We start from the raw sequence: 26,397 nt of genomic DNA, 5'->3' as shown, positions 1-26,397 counted from the left end.
ACCATTTTTTAGCTTTGAAAAACTCCTTTGTTGCTTTAGCAGTATGTTTGGGATCAAGTCAAGTTTATTTGTCACATACACATACACGATGTGCAGTCAAATGAAAGTGGCAATGCCTGCGGATTTTGCACAAAAAAGAATTACAGTTACAGCATATAAATAAAGTTAATAAGTTACTATAGTGTAGACAAAAATTTAGTCTCTGGAGATATAAAAGTTGCCAGTCCTGATGGCCTGTGGGAAGAAACTCCGTCTCCTCCTCTCCGTTTTCACAGCGTGACAGCGGAGGCATTTTCCTGATCGTAGCATCTGGAACAGTCCGTTACTGGGGTGGCAGGGGTCCCTCATGATCTTGCTTGCTCTGGATCTGCACCTCCTGATGTATAGGTCCTGCAGGGGGACGAGTGTAGTTCCCATGGTGTTTTTGTGACATTCAAGAGGAGGTTATTGTTCTGACACCAGAGTGCCAGATCAGCCTTCTCATCGTTGTCGGAAATCCGGCCCACCACCAGTGTCATCAGCGAACCTGAGTTAGAGCTGAACCTGGCCACACAGTCATGTATGTACAGGGAGTACAGTAGGGGGCTAAGGACGCAACCCTGGGGGGATCCTATGTTCAGGGTGAGGGAGCTAGATGTGTGTTCCCCCATCCTGACCACTTGGGGCCTGGCGGTGAGAAAGTCCAGGACCCAGTCACACAGAGGGGTGCTAAGCTCCAGTTCCAGCAGCTTCTCAGCCAGTCTGCTGGGGACTATTGTGTTGAAAGCTGAACTAAAGTCAATGAACAGCATCCTCACATACCCCCCCTGGCTGTCCAGATGAGAGAGAGCGGTGTGCAGAACCTGGGAGACCGCATCATCCGTGGACCTGTTCGGACGGTATGCGAACTGTAGTGGGTCCATGTTGCGAGGAAGGAGGGCACAGATGTGCTTCTTGATTACCAAAATCAACTATTTGGAACATCATTAAGAAGAAAGAGAGCACTGGTGAGCTTACTAATCGCAAAGGGACTGGCAGGCCAAGTAAGACCTCCACAGCTGATGACAGAATTCTCTATCTATATGCTAAAACTCTCGTTTGTTATCTTGTTTGTGACTGAACTTCAGCCAAAACGGTACACGATAGCGCAACAATTTTAGGCCCACCTTACTCACCATTGTCACTTTAGTGATAATGCAAGTAGTTTTATTGAAATTGGTGTTATATTTGGTGTTATATTTTTAAAGTTATTCACATTATTCACAGGGGGAGGGGAGGAGGGAGGGAGAGGGGAAGGAGGGAGAGGGGATTGAGGAGAGAGGGGAGTGGGGGAGGACAGGGGGCTGCACCAATGCAGGAGAGGTTTGGGCCCAACGGGTCCACTTGGTCTAGTAAACTATAAAATCTATAAAGAAAAATCCCCAAATACATGTCCGACAGATCAGAAACTCTCTTCAGGAGTCAGGTGTGGATTTGTCAATGATCACAGTCCGCAGAAGACTTCATGAACAGAAATACAGAACCTACACTGCAAGATGCAAACCACAGGTCAGCCGCAAAAATAGGATGGTCAGGTTGCAGTTTGCCAAGAAGTACTTAAAAGAGCAACCACAGTTCTGCAAAAAGGTCTTGAGGACAGATGAAATGAAGATTAACTTATATCAGAGTGATGGCAAGGGCAAAGTATGGAGGAGAGAAGGAACTGCCCAAAATCCAAAGCATACCATGTGAAACATGGTGGTGCGGGTGTTATGGCCTGGGCATGTACGGCTGCTGAAGGTACTGCCTCACTTATCTTCATTGATAATACAACTGCTGATGGTAGTAGCATAATAAATTCTGAAGTGTATAAACACATCTTATTTGCTCAAATTCAAACAAATGCCTCAAAACTCATTCGCCAGTGGTTCATTCTACAGCAAGACAATGACACATTCTCGGTGTCCGAGCATGAGGTGAGGTGGGCTCTGATGCGTGTGAACACGAGGAAAGCTGGAGGCCCAGATGGTATATCTGGGCGAGTGCTAAAGTCTTGTGCTACTCAGCTTGCTCCAGTGCTCACCACAATATTCAACCTCTCCTTGGCCAAGTCCGTGGTCCCTGCATGCTTCAAAAGATCCATCATTGTACCGGTGCCAAAGAATGCCTCTCCAGTGTGTTTAAATGACTACCGACCGGTGGCCCTCACCTCGGTTGTCATGAAATGCGTTGAGAGGCAAGAAGCACATCTGCGCCCTCCTTCCTCGCAACATGGACCCACTGCAGTTCGCATAGCGTCCGAACAGGTCCACGGATGATGCGGTCTCCCAGGTTCTGCACACCTCTCTCTCTCATCTGGACAACCAGGGGAGCTATGTGAGGATGCTGTTCATTGACTTTAGTTCAGCATTCAACACAATAGTCCCCAGCAGACTGGTTGAGAAGCTGCTGGAACTGGGGCTTAGCACCCCTCTGCGTCCTGGACTTTCTCACCGCCAGGCCCCAAGTGGTCAGGATGGGGGAACACACATCTAGCTCCCTCACCCTGAACATAGGATTCCCCCCAGGGTTGCGTCCTTAGCCCCTTACTGTACTCCCTGTACACACATGACTGTGGGGCCAGGTTCAGCTCAAACTCTATCATCAAGTTTGCTGATGACACTGTGGTGGTGGGCCGGATCTCCAACAATGATGAGAAGGCCTACCGGGAGGAGGTGGCTGATCTGGCACTCTGGTGTCAGGACAATAGCCTCCTCTTGAATGCCACTAAAACGAAGGAGCTGATTGTGGACTTCAGAAGGGCTCAACATCCAAGGACGTACACGCCACTGGAGATAAATGGGTCTACTGTGGATAGGGTGAGCAGTTTTAAATACTTGGGAGTCCGCATCACAGAGGATCTGACATGGGCAACGCACATTGCCGCACTGGTGGGTAAGGCAAAGCAGCGCCTTTACCACCTTAGACAGCTGAGAAAATTCAGAGTGTCTCTGAGGATCCTTCATTGCTTCTACTCTGGGGCTATAGAGAGCATCCTGTCCGGCAACATTAGAATAGAAGAATAGTTCCTTTATTGTCATTGTAACATGAGCCATGTACAACGAAATTGTAAAATGTCAGCCAGTCAGTGCACCATTCAAACATTTCTAAAAGCTAACGATACATACAAGGTAAAATATTTTAAAAAAGATAAATAACTAAAATAAATATCATGAAAATAGCACGCATAAACACCCAACCCTACATCCTTCTGTCGATTTCACAGTCTCTTATTATGTATCGCCCCTGCGTTCCTTGGCGGCTACATTTAGTGCCTTTATAGCAGTGGGGTAAAAACTATTTTTAAGTCTGTTTGTCCTTGTCCTTGTAGATCTGTACCGTCTGCCTGACGGTAACAGTTCAAACAGGGAGTGTCCGGGGTGGGAAATGTCCTTTATAATACTCTGGGATTTTTTGATGCAGCGGGAACTGTGTAAGTCCTCCAAGGTAAGTAGAGGGCAGCCGACAATCCTCTGGGCGTTGTCAATGGCCCTCTGGAGCGCTTTCCTCTGAGCCGCTGTGCAGCTGGTGTACCATACGCATACACAGTATGTTAGGATGCTCTCAATGTAGCACCGATAAAAGGACAACAGCAGTCTCTGAGTGATGTTATTCTTCCTGAGCACCCTCAGGAAGTGCAGTCTCTGCTGGACCTTTTTCAGCAGCGCAGAGGTGTTCACGCTCCACGTCAGGTCCTCCTCAATATGGATTCCCAGGAAGCGGAAATCCGCCACCCTCTCCACACAGTCCCCTCTGATAGTTAATGGTACCAGTCTGGTTTGGGAACAGCTCTGCCCAGGACAGGATGGCCCTGCAGAGAGTAGTGCATTCGGCAGAACACACCATGGGAACTACACTCGCCCCCCTGCAGGACCTATACATCAGGAGGTGCAGATCCAGAGCAAGCAAGATTATGAGGGACCCCTGCCACCCCAGCAACGGACTGTTCCAGATGCTAGTCAGGCAAACGCCTCCGCTGTCACGCTGTGAAAACGGAGAGGATGAGACGGAGTTTCTTCCCACAGGTCATCAGGACTGTTAACTTTTATAACTCCAGGGACTAAATTTTGTCTTCTCTGTATTAACTATTAACTTTATTTATATGCTGTAACTGTAATTCTTTTTTGTGCACAATCCGCAGGCATTGCCACTTTCATTTCACTGCACATCGTGTATGTGCATGTGACAAATAAACTTGACTTGACTTGAAGCCTAAGGTTTGGCTGATGTCTCTGACAGTTTTATTCTTGTTTCTCAGTCTCATAAGGGCTTCTTTGACTTTCATTGGCACAACTTTGGTCCTCATTTGATAAACACCAATAAATGTTTCCAAAGGTGATGGAAAGACTGGAGGAAAGACTAGGTGCTGAGAGCTCTCGTATACCTACATTAAGGAGGCAATTAAACACACCTGAGCAATTACAAACCCCTGTGAAGCCATGTGTCCCAAACATGTGCCCTGAAATGGGGGCCTATGTATAAACATTGTTGTAATTTCTACATGGTGAAACCAAAATGTATAAAAATGACCTTTATTAAAATCTGACAATGTGCACTTTAACCACATGTGATTTTTTCTATTACAAACCTCAAATTGTGGAGTACAGAGGCAAATATATAAATGATGGGTCTTTGTCCCAAACATTATGGAGGGCACTGTATTTTGCTTGGGTAGTTTTCACTCCAGCGATATGAACATTGACTTCTCTAACTTCAAATAGCCCTTGCTTTCCCTCTCCATCCCCTCCCCCTTCCCAGTTCTCCTACCAGTCTTACTGTCATCTTTGTCCCACCCACTCCCCTGACATCAGTCTCAACCCGAAACGTCACCCATTCCTTCTCTCCAGAGATGCTGCCCGAGTTACTCCAGCATTTTGTGTCTATCAGTTGTCAACTTATTCATTGTCCTTACCTTGACACATGCGGCATTCAGAAGCCACCAGCCAGTATTTGCTCGCAACACATTCACTGTCATTATCTTTGTATCCCGTTTCATGCAGAACTGAGAAGTTACAATCTAGCATCAGTTTTTAACATTAAGTATCCTTACTTTTGTATTCCGTTGCATACGGAACCAAGAAGTGGCGACTTTTGTGTGATGTAAGAGTAAAGTATAGATCCTGTAATTAACACATCAATCTACCTCACCTTTGTACTTCCTCAGTTATCTTTTTTTTGGTGTATAAATGTCCTGCTGTACCGACATAACAATGGAGTTGTGATCACAGCCTTTGACTGAGACACTTCTCCCCTTGTGCAAGTAAAACCCATTGCTGATGGTTAATCATAAGATCCTTGAGTCTTATTACGGGGTTGACTTTGTCAATCCTTGGATGTTCAGCTACCAGCTCTGATCCTTTCAGTCACGACTGTGATGCCCACAACATGGTACCTGCCAATTTGTAACCATGCTAAAACTGTGTTTGGTACCCTCTTAGCACCAGCATTCAATTTTATTTAATTGCTGAGCAACCCTTCATTTCTAACAATCTCATATTTGAGTATTTACCCTGAATATAATCATGCACAGCTTGTTCACCAGTTTTGCCAACTCCAAAAGGTGGGACAGCTGATTTTTACATCGTACAATTCAGCTGAACCGAAATCTGGCATGAAAATAAAGTCTCAAGTCGACTTACTCCAGAAATGAGGAACTGTGAATCTAAATGGTGGGTGATTTCAATTTTCCGTATATAGACTGGGAATCACATTCTGTTAAAGGGCTAGATGGTTTGGAGTTTGTAAAATGTGTGCAGGATAGTTTTTTGCAGCAATACGTAGAGGTGCCTACCAGAGAAGGGGCAGTGTTGGACCTCCTGTTAGGAAATGAGATGGGTCAGGTGATGGAGGTATGTGTTGAGGAGCACTTTGGGTCTAGTGATCACAATGCCATTAGTTTCAATATCATTATGGAGAAGGTCAAATCTGGACCAAGGGTTGAGATTTTGGATTGGAGAAAGGCTAATTTTGAGGAGATGAGAAAGGATTTAAAAGGAGTGAAATGGAAATTTTTGTTTTATGAAAAGGATATAACAGAGAAATGGAGGATATTTAAAGGTGAAATTTTGAGAGTACAGAGTCTTTATGTCCCTGTTCGGTGGAAAGGAAAGAATAATAATTTGAAAGAGCCGTGGTTTTCCAGGGAAATTGGACACTTGGTTCGGAAAAAGAGGGAGATATACAATAAATATAAGCGGCAGGGAGTAAATGAGGTTCTTGAGGAATATAAAGAATGTAAAAGGAATCTTAAGAAGGAAATTAGAAAAGCGAAAAAAAGATATGAGGCTGCTTTGGCAAGTAATGTAAAAGTAAACCCCAAGGGGTTCTACAGATATGTCAATAGCAAAAGGATAGTGAGGGATAAAATTGGTCCATTAGAGAGTCAGAGTGGACAGCTATGTGGTGAGCCGGAAGAAATGGGGGAGATATTAAACAATTTCTTTTCTTCGGTATTTACCGAGGAGAAGGATATTGAATTATGTGAGGTAAGCGAAACAAGTAGAGTAGTGATGGAAATTAGGAGGATTAAAGAAGAGGAGGTATGGACACTTTTGAAAAATATAAAAGTGGATAAGTCTCCAGGTCCTGATAGGATATTCCCTAGGACATTGAGGGAAGTTAGTGCAGAAATAGCAGGGGCTATGACGGAAATATTTCAAACGTCATTAGAAATGGGGATGGTGCCGGAAGATTGGCGCATTGCGCATGTTGTGCCTTTGTTTAAAAAAGGTTCTAAAAGTAAACCTAGCAATTATAGACCTATTAGTTTGACGTCTGTGGTGGGGAAATTAATGGAAAAGATACTTAGGGACAATATATATAATTATTTGGATAAACAAGGCCTGATTAGAAACAGTCAACATGGATTTGTGCCTGGAAGGTCATGTTTGACTAATCTTCTTGAATTTTTTGAAGAGGTTACCAGGGAAATTGATAAGGGCAAGGCTGTGGATGTTGTCTATATGGACTTCAGTAAGGCATTTGACAAGGTTCCACATGGAAGGTTGATTAAGAAGGTTAAATCGTTGGGTATTAATAGTGAGATTGCAAGATGGATTCAACAATGGCTGAATGGGAGATACCAGAGGGTAACGGTTGACAATTGTATGTCAGGTTGGAGGCCAGTGTCCAGTGGAGTACCCCAAGGATCTGTGTTGGGTCCACTGTTGTTTGTCATTTACATTAATGATCTGGATGATGGTGTGGCAAATTGGATTAGTAAATATGCAGATGATACTAAGATAGGTGGTGTAGTTGATAGTGAGGTAGATTTTCAAAGTCTACAGAGAGACTTGGACCTTTTGGAAGGGTGGGCTGAAAGATGGCAGATGGAGTTTAATGCTGATAAGTGTGAGGTGCTGCATTTTGGTAGGACAAATCAAAATAGGACGTACAGGGTAAATGGTAGGGAATTGAGGAATGCAGTGGAACAGAGGGATCTGGGAATAACTGTGCATTGTTCCCTGAAGGTGGAATCTCATGTGGATAGGGTGGTGAAGAAGGCGTTTGGTATGCTTGCCTTTATAAATCAGAGCATCGAGTATAGAAGTTGGGATGTAATGTTAAAATTGTACAGGGCATTGGTGAGGCCGAATCTGGAGTATGGTGTGCAGTTCTGGTCGCCAAATTATAGGAAGGATGTCGACAAAATGGAGAGGGTACAGAGGAGATTTACTAGAATGTTGCCTGGGTTTCAGCACTAAGGCTACAGAGAGAGGTTGAACAGGTTGGGTCTTTATTCTTTGGAGCGTAGAAGGTTGAGGGGGGACTTGATAGAGGTTTTTAAAATTTTGAGAGGGACGGACAGAGTTGACGTGGGTAGGCTTTTCCCTTTGAGAGTGGGGAAGATTCCAACAAGGGGACATAGCTTCAGAATTGAGGGACAAAAGTTTAGGGGTAACATGAGGGGGAACTTCTTTACTCAGAGGGTGGTGGCTGTATGGAATGGGCTTCCAGTGGAAGTGGTGGAGGCTGGCTCGATTTTATTATTTAAGAGTAAATTGGATAGGTATATGGATAGGAGGGGATTAGAGGGTTATGGTCTGAGTGCAGGTAGATGAGACTAGGTCAGGGAGAATGTTCGGCGTGGACTGGTAGGGCCGGACAGGCCTGTTTCCATGCTGTAGTTGTTATATGTTATATGTTATATGTTAAAAGAATTGTGTGAATTACACTTTATCAGGATGTGGGTTGGTAACACTATGCTATTTGTAGACACATTCCCGTGTCTGGAAGGAGCTGCCAGGTGAAGCTGCATAAGCGGATACACCACTTTCAAAGGACACTTGGACAGATAGCGATATTGGCTGAGGAAAGCAGTGCTTACTCTGGAGAGGGTCCAGAGGAGGTTTCCAAGAATGATTCCAGGAATGAGTGGGTGAACATATGATGAGGTTTTTTGGGCCTGTACTCGCTGGAGCTTAGAAGGATGAGGGGGTGGACCTCTTTGAAACTGATCAAAGGCTTGGATAGAGTGGATGTGAAGAGGTAGTGGGAGAGTCCAGGACTAGAGGTCATAGCCTTAGAATTAAAGGATATTCCTTCAGGAAGGAGATGAGGAGGAAATTCTTTAGTCAGAGGGTGGTAGATCTGTGCAATTATTTCCCACAGGTGGCTGTGGAAGCCGTCAATGGATATTTTTATTGTAGAGACAGGTAGATCCTTGATTAGTGCAGGTGACACAGGTTATGGGAAGCAGGAGAATGGGGTTAGGAACGGTAGATCAGCCATGATTGAATGGGAGCAGACTTGATGGGGTGAATGACCTAATTCTGCTCCTATCCCTTATGAACGTCTATGTGAATAGGAAGGGCTTGAGGGGCAAGGGGCAAAAGTATGCCCACTTGTTGGGCATGGGGGAGGTGGGCAGCTGGGCAGCTGGGCCTGTTTACCTGCTCTACATCTCCATCACTGTCCGGTGAACAGCATATCCCTGTTAGTCGGCGACGACAGGGCGCGCGCTGACAATTGGCGGCTTGTAGCTCGAGGACGCGCGGGGTCTGACGACAGTTGGCGGCTCGGGGGCGCGCGCGGTCTGTTGACAGTTGGCGGCTCGGGGGGCGCGCGCTTACGACGGCTGGTAGCTCGGGGGCGCGCATTGACAACAGTTGGCGGCCTTGGGGCGCACGCGGTCTTTCGACAGTTGGCGGCTCGGGGGCGCGCGCTGACGACGGCCCGGGAACGCGCGCTTTGTTTTAAAGTTGGCGGCGGCCGGTTGTCCGGGTGACGGAGGCTGTCGGTTGTTGATCCGCCATCCCGCCGTTCCCCAGCACTCGCCGGCCACACACGCCGAGGCGCGGCAGCATGTTCCCGGGCTCCAGGACGTCGTCGCCGGGCTCGGCCACCGCGGCCGGGCCCTGCCAGGAGCGGCAGAATGAGGTGGCGGCGTGCGAGGGCAACGAGAAGGAGCTGCAGGACGGCATGCAGGAGGGCAAGGACCAGATCAAGGAACTGAACGAGCGCTTCGCCAAGTACATCAACAACACGGTGCTGAGCCTGCAGCGCAAGAACAAGGAGCTGCTGGCCGAGGTGAAGAAGCTGGAGAAGGAGGAGTTCAACGCGGCAGAGAAGGCGTACCAGAAGGACTACCAGGACTTCCAGTCGCGGGTGGACGAAATCCAAAACGAGCTGGTGCTGCTGAAGCTGGAGAAAGACAAGCTGAAGTCGCGGCTGGAGAAGGAGTGCCAGCTGAAGCGCGAGTTCGACCGCGACTTCCAGGACCTGAAGAAGCGCCTGGAGGAGGCGGGCGGCGGCCTGGAGCGGCTGCAGTGCCAGTTCAAGCTGTTGGAGGCCCAGCTGGCACAACTACGGCTGGTGCGGGACCAGGAGCGCATCTACTGGCAGCAGAAGCTGGACAACCTGCAGAACGTCGAGCAGGCGGACAACGGCTCGCTGGACCTGGAGCAGGCGCTACGCAATATGCGGCAGGAGTACGAGCAGATGGCGCGGCGCAACAAGGAGGAGCTGGCCCGCTACCGCCACAAGTTCGAGGAGAACAGCGTGCCGCTGCAGCGCATCAAGAAGGAGACCGAGTGCTACCGCAACGCTGTCACCGACCTGCGGCTCCGCGACGAGATGCACAAGAACCACCTGCAGGAGAAGGAGCGGGAGATCGGCCGCATCCGCGACTACAACAAGGCGCTGGAGAAGAAGCTGGAGGCGCACACGGCCGACTTCCAGGCGTTGCTCGGCGTCAAGAACGCGCTGGAGCAGGAACTGTCCGGCTACAAGAGTCTCCTCAACCAGGTGGAGAAGAAGTCACGGGACTACTCCAACGCCGCCTGCATCACCGCGCCGCCCGCCAAGGCGGCCGAGGACCTCAACAAGATGTGGTGCTAGGGCACCGGCCGTCCGGGCAGGGGGCAATACCCCCGTTCTGGGGCACCCCTGTCCAGTCCAAGATACCCCAGCCCAGCCCGGGGCACCCCTATCTATCCCGGCCCGAAACACCCTATTCACAGACCAGCCCGAGGCAACCCTGTCCACCCCAGCCGAGATACCTTGTCCTCTCCCCGGGGCACACCTGCCCTGTCCACTCCACCCCATCCCGGGGCACTCCTGCCCAGCAAGAGATACCCCTCTCGCCACCCCTTCCCAAGGCATCCCTACCAGACCCGCCCTGGCCCGAGGCACCCTGTCCCCACCACTCCGCAGGGCACCCGTGCCCGACCCAGCCCGTGGCATCCCTTCTCCAGCCCGGTCTGGGGCACCCTCTCCTTTTTCTACCCCAGTACATATTTGCCAATCCCAGCCCAAGGCACCCCTTCCACAACATAGCCACGGGGCACCTGCCAATCCCGGCCCGGGCACTCTTCCCCCCCCCCCCCCCCCCCCGGCACTCCTTCCCACCCTCAGCTAACCACCTTCAACAATACCTTTTAAAAATACCATCTCCTTCGCCGACAACAGTCCGAGTATTTGGGCGTTTTTACCCGCACAATGCTCTCAGCTCAGTGAAATTTCATTGTAAGATCACTATTTAATTATCTGATTTTAGTGATGCTCCAGTTTAAGACAAAAATAAACCTCTTCAAATGCCAACTGCATGGAACGTGTCATAAGAACAGATTTGTTTTTATTTATAATAGCCCACTGTTGCCATGAATCAATCTGGATGGATGAATTTTTGGTCTTTGAGTTAGTAAATTACAAACGCCATTCCTGATTGTGTTTTGGCATGAGTACAGTTTATTTGTTGTAGTTTGTAATAAACCTGAAAACACTTATTGATATTGTTTTAGGCATTCTTCAAGTGTGGAAAAAAGGGCTGATCATTTAATGTATAACAGATGTTAAATTGAGTCCTACTTTACTCATTAAACCACATTGTAAACAATGTTTTTCCATGTTAATTTCTTAGTTAAATGAAGATACATGTTTATAAAGGTAGAGACCTGCACACTGAAATGATACAAGAAGTATGTATTGATAATGTACACTTCTATTGCATTTGGCCCATTGGGGAGATCCTAACTAACTAGCTAGCATACAATATTGTTATAGACAATAGACAATAGGTGCAGGAGTAGGCCATTCAGCCCTTCGAGCCAGCACCGCCATTCAATGCGATCATGGCTGATCACTCTCAATCAGTACCCCGTTCCTGCCTTCTCCCCATACCCCCTCACTCCGCTATCCTTAAGAGCTCTATCCAGCTCTCTCTTGAAAGCATCCAACGAACTGGCCTCCACTGCCTTCTGAGGCAGAGAATTCCACACCTTCACCACTCTGACTGAAAAAGTTCTTCCTCATCTCCGTTCTAAATGGCCTACCTCTTATTCGTAAACTGGCCCCTTGTTCTGGACTCCCCCAACATTGGGAACATGTTTCCTGCCTCTACTGTGTCCAATCCCCTAATTATCTTATATGCTTCAATAAGATCCCCCCTCATCCTTCTAAATTCCAGTGTATACAAGCCTAATTGCTCCAGCCTTTCAACATACGACAGTCCCGCCATTCCGGGAATTAACCTAGTGAACCTACGCTGCACGCCCTCACTGCAAGAATATCCTTCCTCAAATTTGGAGACCAAAACTGCACACAGTACTCCAGGTGCGGTCTCACCAGGGCCCGGTACAATTGTAGAAGGACCTCTTTGCTCCTATACTCAACTCCTCTTGTTATGAAGGCCAACATTCCATTGGCTTTCTTCACTGCCTGCTGTACCTGCATGCTTCCTTTCAGTGACTGATGCACTAGGACACCCAGATCTCGTTGAACATCCCCTCTTCCTAACTTGACCCCATTCAGATAATAATCTGCCTTTCTATTCTTACTTCCAAAGTGAATAACCTCACACTTATCTACATTAAGCTGCATCTGCCATGTATCCGCCCACTCACACAACCTGTCCAAGTCACCTGCAGCCTTATTGCATCTTCCTCACAATTCACACTACCCCCCAGCTTAGTATCATCTGCAAATTTGCTAATGGTACTTTTAATCCCTTCATCTAAGTCATTAATGTATATCGTAAATAGCTGGGGTCCCAGCACCGAACCTTGCGGTACCCCACTGGTCACTGCCTGCCATTCCGAAAGGGACCCATTTATCCCCACTCTTTGCTTTCTGTCTGTCAACCAATTTTCTATCCATGTCAGTACCCTACCCCCAATACCATGTGCTCTAATTTTGCCCACTAATCTCCTATGTGGGACCTTGTCGAAGGCTTTCTGAAAGTCGAGGTACACCACATCCACTGACTCTCCCCTGTCAATTTTCCTCGTTACATCCTCAAAAAATTCCAGTAGATTTGTCAAGCATGATTTCCCCTTCGTAAATCCATGCTGACTCGGAATGATCCTGTTACGGCTATCCAAATGCTCAGCAATTTCGTCTTTTATAATTGACTCCAGCATCTTCCCCACCACTGATGTCAGACTAACTGGTCTATAAGTACCCGTTTTCTCTCTTCCCTCCTTTCTTAAAAAGTGGGATAACATTTGCTATCCTCCAATCCACAGGAACTGATCCTGAATCTATAGAACATTGAAAAATGATCTCCAATGCTTCCACTATTTCTAGAGCCACCTCCTTAAGTACCCTGGGATGCTGGGGATGCGATGGATGTTCTGTGGATTAATCGAGAAAAGAAATTCTCCATTGCCAATGCAGTACCAACTACACACATCAGATCCAAAACATTCTCTGCCCACCCTACTCTATGCCACCTTACCCATCCATCCACCCTCGACACCCTTTCCCCGTCCAACTCCTCTATTACATCCTGCCAATACAGCCCCCAGCTACAACACCTACCATCGCATCCCCAGCACCCCACGTCTCTATACCACCTCAACCCAACACGCTCACAACAATTCTATGCAGACTTCCCAGTCTGAAGAAGGGTCTCGACCCGAAACGTCACCCATTCCTTCTCTCCCGAGATGCTGCCTGACCTGCTGAGTTACTCCAGCATTTTGTGAATAAATCAATTTGTACCAGCATCTGCAGTTATTTTCTTATAATTCTATGCTTGACATCTGGCAAGTTGGAGATGGAGAGTTTAGGGAAACATGTTCCTGTTGGAGTGACGGCAAGGCTGGCAGGACTAGAGACTGCCTGCTGACGAGGGGACAGCCAACAAACTCCCTAGTGTGATGGACATGCTTTCTTTAAACAGGGTGGTGAGTGCCTGGAATGCGCTGTTGAAGCAGATACGTTTGCATTTAAAAGACTTTTGGATAGGCATACGAATATGGAGGGATATGGGTAATGTGCAACCAGATAAGTGATGTTGTTGTCATGAAATCCACCTCAGACATTGTGGGCTGAAGAACCTGTTCTTTTGCTGCACTGTTCTATGAACTCTGCCAAGACCAAGGAGGCATATGTCAGATAAGAGCAGCTGGGATCAGTGGGGCAATTTATTTTGCATAGGTTGTTGAGTGCCTGCAATGCACAGCCAGGCGTGGTGGTCAAGGCACTTACGATAAGGTCAATCTTTTAGAAATGCAGGGAATAGTGCGATATGAATCTTGTGCAGGCAGAGGAGATTAGTTTAACTTGGTATCATGATTGCCAAGACATTGTGGGCCGAAGGGCTTGTTTCTTTGTTGTATTCTGTGGTGCAGGCCATGAAACTACAGGCTGAGTCCAAGATCCATGCTGGGAAAATTCCAGCAGGGATTCTGAGTAATATGATCCACAAGGATTTAGTTCTACTTGTTTAGGGAAAGGCAGCATAGCTTTGTACGTGAGAAATCATGACACATGAATTTGAATGTTTTTTTGAAGAGTTGGCCAAAGGGATTGACGAGCAAAGGACAGTAGATGTTGTCTACATGAGCTTCAGCAAGGTCTTTGACAAAGTTTTGCATGTAGACTGGTTTAGAACATTGGAACACATGGGATCCAGGGTGGGTGAGCCAATTGGTTGCAAGTTGGCTTGGTGGTAGGAGGCAGATGGTGATAGTGATGCAGGGCTGGTTTTCAGTTTGGAGGCTTGTGACCAGCGGTGGACCACAGGAATTGGCACTGTATCCCCTGCTCTACGTCATCTATATTAATGATTTGGACGAGAATGTGGTAGGTAAATTTGCAGATGACACCAAACTTGATGGTATATTGAATAGCCACTGTGGTTGTCTCATTTACTGCAGGATAATGATCAACTAGCAAAATGGGAGCAAGAGAGAGTGGGGGAAAGGGGGGTGGTGGGGAAAAGGGGGGGTGGGTAGAGAGTAAGAGTGGAGCTGGGGGAGGAGAGAATGGGGGGTTGGGGGGAAGAGTGGGGGAAAGGGGGGTGGTGGGGGAGAGAGAGTGGCGGTGGGGGAGGAGAGAATGGGGTGGGTGGGGGGAGGAGAGTGGGGAAAAGGGGGGTCGTGGGGAAAGGGGAGGTGGGGGAGAGTGGGGGAGGAGAGAGTAGGCTCCTCAGTCACACCCTCTCCCCTTCCCTGCCCCCCTCTAAGGAATGGGCCCAACGGGCCCACTTGGTCTAGTATATTATGGGGTATGGGGAGAAGGCAGGAACGGGGTACTGATTGAGAATGATCAGCCATGATCACATTGAATGGTGGTGCTGGCTCGAAGGGCTGAATGGCCTACTCCTGCACCTATTGTCTATTGGGTATTACTAAAACTCTCGGTTTGTTTATGTGTATGTGTGTACCATGCCCTTGCCCTCTACACAGCCAAAACGGTACACGATAGCACTAATGCAGGAGAGGTTTGGACCCAACAGGTCCACTTGGTTTAGTAGTTCCCTAAAAGTGGCGACACTTGTAGACAAAGTAGTGAAGAAGACATATGATATGACTACCTAATGGCAGTGAGAGTATAGAGTTGAAATATAATGTTACGGTTTCCTCTCATGATTTTGTACAACTCTATATGATCGCTCCTTCTATCCTACTGCGCTCCAAAGAATAAAAACCTAGCCTGCTCAACCTCTCCCTATAGCTCAGGCCCTCGACTCCTGACAACATCCTCATAAATCTTTGCTGCACCCTTTCCAGTTTGACAAAATCTTTCCTATGACGTGGTGACAAAAACTGAAACGTCACCCATTCCTTCTCTCCCGAGATGCTGCCTGACCCGCTGAGTTATTCCAACATTTTGTGTCTACCACAATACTCTTAATTGTTGCCTCACAAATGTCTTGAACAGTAACATGACTTCTATACTAAAATTATCTACCATATCTATCTCCTGGCCCCTGTTTGTACCACTGATTTCTTTCTTCAGCGTGCTCCACAGTTCCCGAAACTGCTCCAGGAATACACTTGATCCCAGCTGCCTCTACCTTTCGCATGCCTGCTTATCCAGAGCCTCAATTTTTCTCATCATCCAAGCTTCCTTACTCCCACCTGTCTTGCCCTTCACTCTAACAGGAACATGCAAGCTGCAAACTTTTAGATGCATCCCACTTTCCAGACATTCCTTTTCCCTCAAACAACCTGCACCAATCAACTTCAGCGAATTTCATCAAAGTTGGTCTTCCTCGAATTTGGAATCCAAACTCGCAGGCCCATGCTGCCTTTATCCATAATTATCTTAAAGCCAAGTGCAGATAGTTATCAATAATTACAGCGGAATATTGATCAGCTGGCAAGTAGGCCTAGAAATGGCAAATGCAGGTTATTGCAGATAAGTATGAGATCATACAATGAAACGTGGAAACAGGCCCTTCGGCCCAATTTGCCCACACCGGCCAACGTCCCAGCTACACTTGTCCCACCTGCCTGTGTTTGGCCCACATCCCTCCAAACCTGTCCAATCCATGTACCTGTCTAACTGTTTCTTAAATGTTGGTATAGTCCCTGCCTCAACTACCTCCTCTAGCAGCTTGTTCCATATACCTACCACCCTTTGTGTGAAAAAAGCAACCCCTCAGATTCCCATTAAATCTTTTGCCCTTCACCTTAAACCTATGTCCTCTGGTCCACAATTCAACTACTCAGAACAAGACACTGCGCATTTACCCGATCTAGTCCTCTCGTGATCTTATACACCTCTATAAGATCACCCCTCCTCCTCCTGCACGCCAAGGAATAGAGACCCAGCCGACTCAACCTCTCCCAAAAGCTCAGATCCTCTAGTCCTGGCAACATCCTTGTAAATCTTCACTGAACCCTTTCAAGCTTGACAATTTATTTTCTATAACATGGTGCCAAGAATTCAACATAATATTCTAAAAGCGGTCTCACCAACGTCTTATACAACTGCAACATGTCCTCCTAACATCTATATTCAATACTCTGACTGATGAATACCAATGTGCCAAAAGCCTTTTTGACCACCCAATCTTCCTGCGACTCCATTTCAAGGAACCATGCACCTGCACTCCTCGATCCCTCTGCTCTACAACACTCCCCCGAGCCCTACCATTCACTGTGTAGATCCTGCCCTTGTTATATAAGAAAATAACTGCAGATGCTGGTACAAATCGAAGGTATTTATTCACAAAATGCTGGAGTAACACAGCAGGTCAGGCAGCATCTCAGGAGAGAAGGAATGGGTACAGGAGTAGGCTATTTGGCCCTTCGAGCCAGCACCACCATTCATTGTGGTCATGGCTGATCATCCACAATCAGTAACCCATGCCTGCCTTCTCCCCATATCCCTTGATTCCGCTAGCCCCCAGAGCTCTATCCAACTCTCTTTTAAAATCATCCAGTGAATTGCCTTCTACTGATTTGTGAGACACGACCTCCCATGTACAAAACCATGTTGACTATCCCTAATCAGCCCTTGCCCATCCAAATGCCTGTATAACTTTTCATTCTAGTAACTTACCAACTACAGATGTTAAGCTCCCATAGTTATTGCTCTCATAGTTATAGTTCCCAGCATTTTCCCTGCAGCCCTTCTTGAATAGAGGCACAACATTTGTCCCCCTCCAGTCTTCCGGCACCTCTCCTGTATTTCAGGATGACTCGTAAAAGAGATGCTGCCTGTCCCGCTGAATTACTCCACCATTTTGTGTGTATCTTCTATATTCAATCCTCTGAATGATGAAGACGAATGTGCCAAATGCCTTCTTGACCACCATATCTACCTGCAACTCCACCTTCAAGGAACCATGCACCTGCACTCCTCGATCCCTCTCCTCTACAACACTCCCCAGAGCCCTACCATTCACGGTGTAGGTCCTTCCCATGTTAAGACTTCCCAAAATGCAACACCTCAAAATTCTCTATATTAAATTCCATCAACCATTCATCAGCCACCTGGCGATCAGGATCCTGCTGCAGTTTTTCACAACCATCTTCACTATCTGTAAAACCAACCACCTTTGTATCATCTGCAAACTTGCTAATCTTCCCACGTATGTTCGCATCCAAATCATTGATGTGGATGACAAACAGTAATGTGCCCAGTACCGATCCCTGAGGCACACCACTAGTCACAGGCCTCCAGTCCAATAAGCCCCATCACCCTCTACTTCCTTCCATTAAGCCAAATTTCTATCCATTCAGCTACCTCTCCTTGGATCCGATGCAATCTAATCTTCCAGAGCAACCTACCATGTGGAACCTTGTCGGATGCTTTGCAGAAGTCCATATGTAGAACATGCACAGCTCTGCCCTCATCAACCTTTTTGGTCACGTCTTCAAAAAACAATCAGATTTGTGAGACACGTCCTCCCACGTACAAAACCATGCTGCCTGTCCCTAATCAGCCCTTGCCCATCCAAATGCCTCTATAACCTATCCCTTAGAATACTCACTAGTAACTTTCCAACTGCAGATATTAAGCTCACCGGCCTATTGATACCCAGCATTTTCCATGCAGCACTTCTAAAAAAAGGCATTTGCCAGCCTCCAGTCTTCTGCCAGCCTCCAGTCTTCCAGCACCTCCTGTATTTAAAGACGATTCATAAATTTCAACAAAGGCTCCCGCAATTTCCTCTCTAGTTTCCCACAGTGTCCTTGGATATCTAATCGGGCCCTGGAGATTTGTCTACCTTCATACATGATAGACACATTAGAAAACTTCGACTGTAACACTGACTGCTCTCAAGACACTTCCATTGACTGCCCTAAGTTCCTTCATCGTCCTGTCTTTCTCTTCGGTAAATACTGAGGATAAATACTATCTGCAATCTCTTGGCATATTTGTTCTTCTATTTTCCATTGACTATTCGTTGGTCTGTAGTACACCCCAACAAAGTGATCATCCCTTTAGTGTTCCTCATCTCCACCCATATAGTCTCACTAGACGAACCGTCCGTAATATCACCTACGACCACTGTCGTGACATTCTCCTTAACCAATAATGTAAACCCCCCTCCACTTTTTCCCCTCACCCCTGTCTCTCCTGATGCACCCGTGACCCAGAATAATAAGTTGCCAGTCCTGCCCCTCTCCTAACCAGATTCAGTAATGGCTACAACATCCCTGTCACACATACCTATCCTTGCTCTTAGATCATCCACCCAACCCATCAGGCCCCCCGCATTAAAATATGTGCAGTTTAAACCAACCTTCCTTCCTCGCTCTCCGTCTTTCTCCTGTCTATTCTGTCCTCTTAACGTTCTCTCACCACCCTCCATACCAACTTCTAACCTCTCACCTGCCTGTATGAGATCTCACCACCTGCCAATCCAGTTTAAACCCACCCGTGTGGCATTAGCAAACCTGCCTGCCAGGATATTGGTACCACCTCCAGTTAGGGTGTAACACGTCCCTTTTGTCCAAGTCACCATTGCCCCATAAAAGGTCCCAAGAAATCTAAATCCCTGCCCCCTGCACCTCAGCCACACATTCATCTGCCCTGACGCAGCCGCTCACAGTCGTCCTGGACCCTGGCACCAGGGAGGCAGCGGAGCATCCTGGAATCAACTGCTGCTGCAGTATCTCCTGTCCGCACCACCAACTATCGAGTCGCATACCATTACGGCTTTGACAAGTGAAACCAAGACAGGACCTTTACAGTGAACAGCAGGGCCATGGAGAAATTAGTAGAGCAGAGGGATCTCGGAGGACAGGTATATGGTTTACTGGATGTCATTATGGGAGATAATACGATATTATTTTATACATTAGACATTGTTGTTTAAGGTTTGTAACTACTTAGGCATTAGGCGCCTCTCTGTAACTAATTAAGGCGCTCTAGACATTCCTTACCCTTGACACGTGTCTGTAACTGCTGCTCAGGAGGAGGAGAAACATTGATGGATGAACCAAGATAGAAGACAAGGGTGGCAGAATGGGAAGAGATACAGACATTCATCAATGAGTGGTGGGGTGATTACTTGAAAGTTTAATGGTGGCAGGGTGAAAGGTGACATGTGAAGAGATACAGACATTCATCAATGAGTGGGGTGATTACTTGAAAGTTTAATGGTGGCAGAGTGGAAGGCAACATGTGAAGAAATACAGACATTCATCAATGAATGGGGTTTAATGGTGGCAGGGTAAACAGGGTGACTGCAAAGAGATGAATGACTGTAAAGAGGAGTATGAGGGCGAGATAAGGAAAAGAAGATAAGGCTGGAAGAATCCTATAAAAATAGGCTGCCCGGTGTACTAAGTGGGCAGTCAGATGGTTGACATCCTGATTGTTCCAGCCGTTGTTTGCAAATAAAGGCTTTTAACTTCTTGAAGAATTCTCCGTGTCATCTGCTTCATTTTGAACACCGGTAACCACGACATCATCACATAGGATGGTGAAAAACGTTTTGGCACGTTGACCTTCATCAGTCAGGGAATTGAGTATCGAGGTTGGGACGTAATCTTACAGTTGGGGAGGCCACACTTGGAGTATTATGTTAAATTTTGGTCACCATACTGAAAGAAAGATGTCATTAAGCTAGAATGAGTGCAGAGATTTATGAGTATGTTGCCTGGACTCCAGGGACTTAGCTATAAGCTTTTTACGACTTTGGTTAGGTCGCATTTGGAATATTCCATGCAGTTCTGGCCTCCCCATTACAAGAAGGCTGTGGAGGCTTTGCAAGAAGTGCAGAGGGGAGTGGGGGGGAGGGGCTTACCACAATGATGCATGGATTAGACTGGGAAAATCAGGTTGGTTCTGGACCCCCAGAAAGGAAGTTTGTATAGTGCCTCTGAGATGGGTTCTTAGAGCAGCTTGTATTGGAGCCTACCAGAGAAAAGCAATTCTGGATTTAGTGTTGTCTAATGAACCGATTTAATAAGGAAACTCAAGGTAAAGGAGCCTCTAGGAGGTCGTGACCATAATATGATAAGTTTTAATCTGCAATTTGAGAGGGACAAGGTTAAATCAGAAGTGTCAGTGTTGCAGTTGAACAAAGGGGACTATGAAGGCATGAGAGAGGAGCTGGCCAAGGTCCACTGGAAAAGGATCCTAGCAGGAATGACGGTGGAACAGCAATGGCAGGAATTTCTGGGCATAATCCAGAAGATGCAGGATCATTTCATTCCAAAGAGGAAGAAAGATTCTAAGGGGAGTAAGAGGCAACTGTGGCTGACAAGGGAATTAGGTACAGTATGAAACTAAAAGAAAAGGTAGATAACATAGCAAATAGTGGGAAGCCAGAGGATTGGGAAATATTTAAAAGGACATCAGAAGGTAATAAAACGGGCAGTACAGGGTGAAAAGATGAAGGACGCCAAGAATATAAATAAGAATAGTAAAAGCTTATTTTGGTATATTAAGAGAAAAAGATTAGTAAAGACAAATGTAGGTCCCTTGAAGGCAGAAACAGGTGAAATTATTATGGGGAACAAGGAAATGGCAGAAGAGTTGAACAGGTACTTTGGTTCTGTCTTCACTAAGGAAGACACAAACAATCTCCCAGATATACTAGAAGACTGAGGATCTAGGGAGACAGAAGAACTGAAAGAAATTTGCATTAGGTGAGAAAAATAATATTGGGTAGACTGATGGGACTGAAGGCTGATAAATCTCCAGGGCCTGATGTTCTGCATCCCAGGGTACTCAAGGAGGTGGCTCTAGAAATTGTGGATGCAATGGTGATCTTTTTCCAAAGTTCTATAGATTCAGGATCAGTTTCTGTGGATTGGAGGATAGCTAATGTTATCCCACTCTTCAAGAAAGGAGCAAGAGAGAAAACGGAATTATAGACCAGTTAGCCTGACATCAGCGATGGGGAAGCTGCTGGAGTCAATTATTAAAGAAGTAATAACGGCGCATTTGAATAGCAATAAAAGGATTGGTCCAAGTCAGCGTGGATTTATGAAGGGGAAATCCTGCTTGATTAATCTTCTGGAATTTTTTGAGGGTGTGACAAGTAAAATGGATGAAGGGGAGCCAATGGATGTAGTGTATCTGGCCGCAACTATTTACAATATATATTAATGATTTTGATGATGGGATTAAAAGTAACACAAGCAAATTTTCAGATGGCACAAAGCTGGGTGGCAGTGTGAACTGCGAAGAGGATGTTAGGAGGTTGCAGGGTGACCTGGACAGTTTGAGTCAGTGGGCAGATGCAGTATAATGTAGATAAATGTGAGGTTATCCACTTTGGCGGCAAGAACAAGGAGGCAGATTATTATCTCAATGGTGTCAGATTAGGAAAAAGGGAAGTGCAACGAGACCTGGGTATCCTTGTACACTAGTCACTGAAAGTAAACATGCAGGTACAGCAGGCAATGAAGAAAGAAAATGGCATGTGGCCTTCATAACAAGAGGATTTGAGTATCGGAGTAAAGAGGTCCTTCTGCAGTTGTACAGGGCCCTGGTGAGACCACATCTGGAGTATTGTGCGCAGTTTTGGTCTCCTAATTTAAGGAAGGACATCCTTGCTATTAAGGCAATGCAGCGTAGGTTCACGAGGTTAATCCCCGGGATGGCGGGACTGTCATATGAGGAAAGATTGGAAAGACTGGGCTTGTATTCACTGGAATTTAAAAGGATGAGAGGGGATCTTATAGAGACATATAAAATTATAAAAGGACTGAACAAGCTAGATGCAGGATAAATGTTCCCAATGTTGGGGGGTCCAGAACCAGGGGCCACAGTCTAAGAATAATGGGGAGGCCATTTAAAATTATAATCATCTTAATCATAATCATACTTTATTAGCCAAGTATGTTTTGCAACATACGAGGAATTTGATTTGCCATGCAGTCATACTAATAAAAAGCAACAAGTCACACAAAATACATTTTAACATAAACATCCACCACAGTGACTCCTCCACATTCCTCCCTGTGATGGAAGGGGGGAAAAAAGTTCAATCTCCTCCCTTCTTTGTTCTCCTGCAGTCGGGACTTCGAGCCTTCCGTTGACAGGGCGATCTTGGCTCCCCTAGCTGGCGGTCGGGCCCTCCGCTTCGGGGCAATCAAGCTCCTGCATCGGGGTAATCTCAGCTCCCCCGTGCCAGACGATCGGTCCCCGGGTCGAGGCTGGTCGAACCTCCTGCGGCTTTGGAGATTGCCGACATCAGTCTCTACCCGAGACTGCGAGCTCCTCAATGTTGAAATCCCTGGTAAGAGATCGCAGGCTCCGATGGTAAGTCCAGGGCCCCACGGTGGGGCTCAAAGTCAGTCTCGAGAAAGGCCGCCAGCTCCATGATGTTACGCCGCAGAGCGACCGGAACAATCGCATCTCCGACAAGGTAAGAGATTGAAAAAAAGTTTCCCCCGACCCTCCCGCCCACCCCCCACATAAAACAAACCAACAGGGAACATTAACACAAACTTTTAAAACATACTAAAAATAACAAAAATACTGACTGGCAAAGCAGCGCCTTTACCACCTTAGATAGCTGAGGAAATTCAGAGTGTCTCTGAGGATCCTTCATTGCTTCTACTCTGGGGCTGTAGAGCATCCTGTCCGGCAACATTACAGTCTGGTTTGGGAATAGCTCAGCCCAGGACAGGATGGCCCTGCAGAGAGTAGTGCATTCGGCAGAACGCACCATGGGAACTACACTCGCCCCTCTGCAGGACCTATACATCAGGAGGTGCAGATCCAGAGCAAGCAACATTATGGGGGACCCCTACCACCCCAGTAACGGACTGTTCCAGATGCTACGATCAGGCAAATGCCTCTGCTGTCACGCTGTGAAAACGGAGAGGATGAGACGGAGTTTCATCCCACAGGCCATCAGGACGGTCAACTTTTATAACTCCAGAGACTACATTTTTGTCTACACTGTAGTAACTTATTAACTTTATTTATATGCTGTAACTGTAATTCTCTTTTGTGCACAATCCGCAGGCATTGCCACTTTCATTTCACTGCACATCGTGTATGTGTATGTGACAAATAAACTTGACTTGACTTGCAGGTGAGGCTGCCATCGCTGTTGGCGCCACAGGGTGGACAAAACTGAGACGAGAAGAAACTTTTTCACCCAGAGAGTTGTGAATGTGTGGAATTCTCTGCCACAGAGGGCAGTGGAGGACAAGTCACTGGATGGATGTAAAAGGGAGTTAGATAGAGCTCTGGGGGTTAGTGGGATCAAGGGATATGGGGAGAGGGCAGGTGCAGGCCTCCTGTTGTCTATACTAAACCTTATAACTATCCCTGTAGTGTTGAACATTTCACAACCCTATTAATTGTCAGCAATGTATGCAAGTCAGTCGCATCGCTAGGTGTGGTTGATACCCCTAACCCAGTCCCATGGCATGGCATAGCATGGCATAGCATGGCATGGCATAGCATGGCATGGCATGGCATGGCATAGCATGGCATAGCATGGCATGGCATGGCATAGCATGGCATGGCATAGCATGGCATGGCATAGCATGGCATAGCATGGCATAGCATGGCATAGCATGGCATAGCATAGCATGGCATAGCATAGCATGGTGGTGGAGCATCATCCCCACAGGCCGCCCCCAGTCCCGAGCCTCCCGCCCGCCCGCCCGCCCGGCCCCGCTCACCTTGATCCTCTGCAGCAGATCGCGCCCCGCGGCCACGGCCACGACCCCGGGCTCCTCCTTCTCCTTCTCCTCCTCCTCCCACTGGCAGTCGGACAGCGGCGTCCACAAGCTTCGCCCCAGGCCGGCTGTGAAGGCCAGGCCGAGGCCTAGGCCCAGACCCAGGCGCCGGCCCCAGCCTCGGGCCCACCAGCTGCCCGGCCGGCTGCCCACCGGCGGCACCGCCGCTCGCTGCCAGCGCCAGGCAGGTCTCTGTCGGCCAAGGGCCCTCCCCAGGCGGCCCACGGAGCCCGACATGTCCCGCGGAACGACAGGGAGGGAGGGAGGAGTCGGGCTGAGAGAGGGAGGGAGAGGGGAGGGGAGGGGAGGGGGAGGGGAGGGAGAGGGGAGGGGAGGAGAGGGGAGGGGGAGGGGGAGGGGAGGGAGAGGGGAGGGGAGGGGAGGGGAGGGGGAGGGGAGGGGATGGGGAGGGGAGGGAGGAGTCGGGCTGAGAGGGGGAGGGAGAGGGGAGGGAGAGGGGAGGGAGAGGGAGGGGGAGGGAGGGGGAGGGAGAGGGGAGGGGAGGGGAGGGGGAGGGAGGGGGAGGGAGAGGGGAGGGGATGGGGAGGGGAGGGAGGAGTCGGGCTGAGAGGGGGAGGGAGAGGGGAGGGAGAGGGGAGGGAGGGAGAGGAAGGGAGAGGGAGGGAGAAGGGAGGGAGAGGGGAGGGGGAGGGGAGGGGGAAGGGGTGGGAGAGGGGAGGGGGAGGGAGAGGGGAGGGAGGGGGAGGGAGAGGGGAGGGGGAAGTGGAGGGAGAGGGGAGGGGGAGGGGAGGGAGAGGGGAGGGAGAAGGGAGGGAGAGGGGAGGGGAGGGAGAGGGAGAGGGGAGGGAGGGGGAGGGAGAGGGGAGGGAGAAGGGAGGGAGAGGGGAGGGGGAGGGGAGGGAGAGGGGAGGGGGAGGGGAGGGAGAGGGGAGGGGAGGGAGAGGGAGAGGGGGAGGGGAGGGAGAGGGGAGGGAGAGGGGAGGGGGAAGGGGAGGGAGAGGGGAGGGAGGGAGAGGGAGAAGGGAGGGAGAGGGGAGGGGAGGGGGAAGGGGTGGGGGAAGGGGAGGGAGAGGGGAGGGAGGGAGAGGGAGAGGGGAGGGGGAGGGGAGGGGGAGGGGAGGAGAGGGGAGGGGGAGGGGAGGAGAGGGGAGGGGGAGGGAGGGAGGAGTCGGGCTGAGAGGGGGAGGGAGAGGGGAGGGAGAGGGGAGGGAGGGAGAGGGGAGAGGGGAGGGAGAGGGGAGGGAGAAGGGAGGGAGAGGGGAGGGGAGGGGGAAGGGGTGGGGGAAGGGGTGGGAGAGGGGAGGGGGAGGGGAGGGGAGGGGAGGGAGAGGGGAGGGAGAGGGGAGGGGGAAGGGGAGGGAGAGGGGAGGGGAGGGAGGGAGAGGGGAGGGGGAGGGGAGGGAGAGGGGAGGGGGAGGGGAGGGAGAGGGAGGGGGAGGGGAGGAGTCGGGCTGAGAGGGGGAGGGAGAGGGGAGGGAGAGGGGAGGAGTCCGGCTGAGAGGGAGGGAGAGGGGAGGGAGAGGGGAGGGGGAGGGGAGGGGGAGGGGAGGGAGAGGGGAGGCAGGGAGAGTGGAGGAGAGGGGGGGAGGGGAGAGAGGAGAGGGGAGGGAGAGGGGAGGGGAGAGGGGGGAGGGGAGGGGGAGGGGAGGGGAGAGGAGGGCAGAGGAAAGGGGAGGGAGAGGGGAGGGAGGGAGAGGGGAGGGAGGGAGAGGGGAGGGAGGAGAGAGGAGGGAGAGGGGAGGCAGGGAGAGGGGAGGGAGAGGAGAGGCAGGGAGAGAGGAGGGAGAGGGGAGGGAGAGGGGAGGGAGAGGGGAGGGAGAGGGGAGGCAGGGAGAGTGGAGGGAGAGGGGAGGCAGGGAGAGTGGAGGCAGGGAGAGTGGAGGCAGGGAGAGTGGAGGGAGAGGGGAGGGAGAGGGGAGGCAGGGAGGGAGGAGGGAGAGGAGAGGCAGGGAGAGAGGAGGGAGAGGGGAGGCAGGGAGAGGGGAGGCAGGGAGAGTGGAGGCAGGGAGAGTGGAGGGAGAGGGGAGGGAGAGGGGAGGCAGGAGAGGGGAGGGAGAGGGGAGGGAGAGGGGAGGGAGAGGGGAGGCAGGGAGAGTGGAGG

General features: G+C 49.1%; 2 protein-coding genes across 2 annotated transcripts in view; one reads left to right on the top strand and one right to left on the bottom strand.

The window, feature by feature from the left end:
• Positions 1-24,641, bottom strand: part of lactb (lactamase, beta) — a 59,997-nt gene extending 35,356 nt beyond the window's left edge. The window contains exon 1 of the mRNA XM_078429934.1: positions 24,279-24,641. Within this exon, the coding sequence (XP_078286060.1) occupies positions 24,279-24,572 (294 nt within the window). The 5' untranslated portion in view covers positions 24,573-24,641. The remainder of the gene's footprint in view (positions 1-24,278) is intronic.
• LOC144610890 (vimentin-like) lies at positions 9,154-11,255 on the top strand. The gene has a single exon (XM_078429868.1). The coding sequence runs from the start codon at positions 9,301-9,303 to the stop codon at positions 10,333-10,335; it is 1,035 nt and encodes a 344-aa protein (XP_078285994.1). The 5' UTR covers positions 9,154-9,300; the 3' UTR covers positions 10,336-11,255.
• Positions 24,642-26,397: the final 1,756 nt, after the last annotated feature.

This window comes from Rhinoraja longicauda, chromosome 38 (genome assembly GCF_053455715.1).
Source record: "Rhinoraja longicauda isolate Sanriku21f chromosome 38, sRhiLon1.1, whole genome shotgun sequence".
Lineage (NCBI taxonomy): Eukaryota > Metazoa > Chordata > Chondrichthyes > Rajiformes > Arhynchobatidae > Rhinoraja > Rhinoraja longicauda.
The sequence above is the reverse complement of the archived record's forward strand: the minus strand, read 5'-3'. Positions and strand labels throughout refer to the sequence as shown.

Coding starts and splice junctions, on each gene's coding strand:
- LOC144610890 (XM_078429868.1), top strand. CDS start 9,301: ATGTTCCCGGGCTCCAGGACGTCGTCGCCGGGCTCGGCCACCGCGGCC.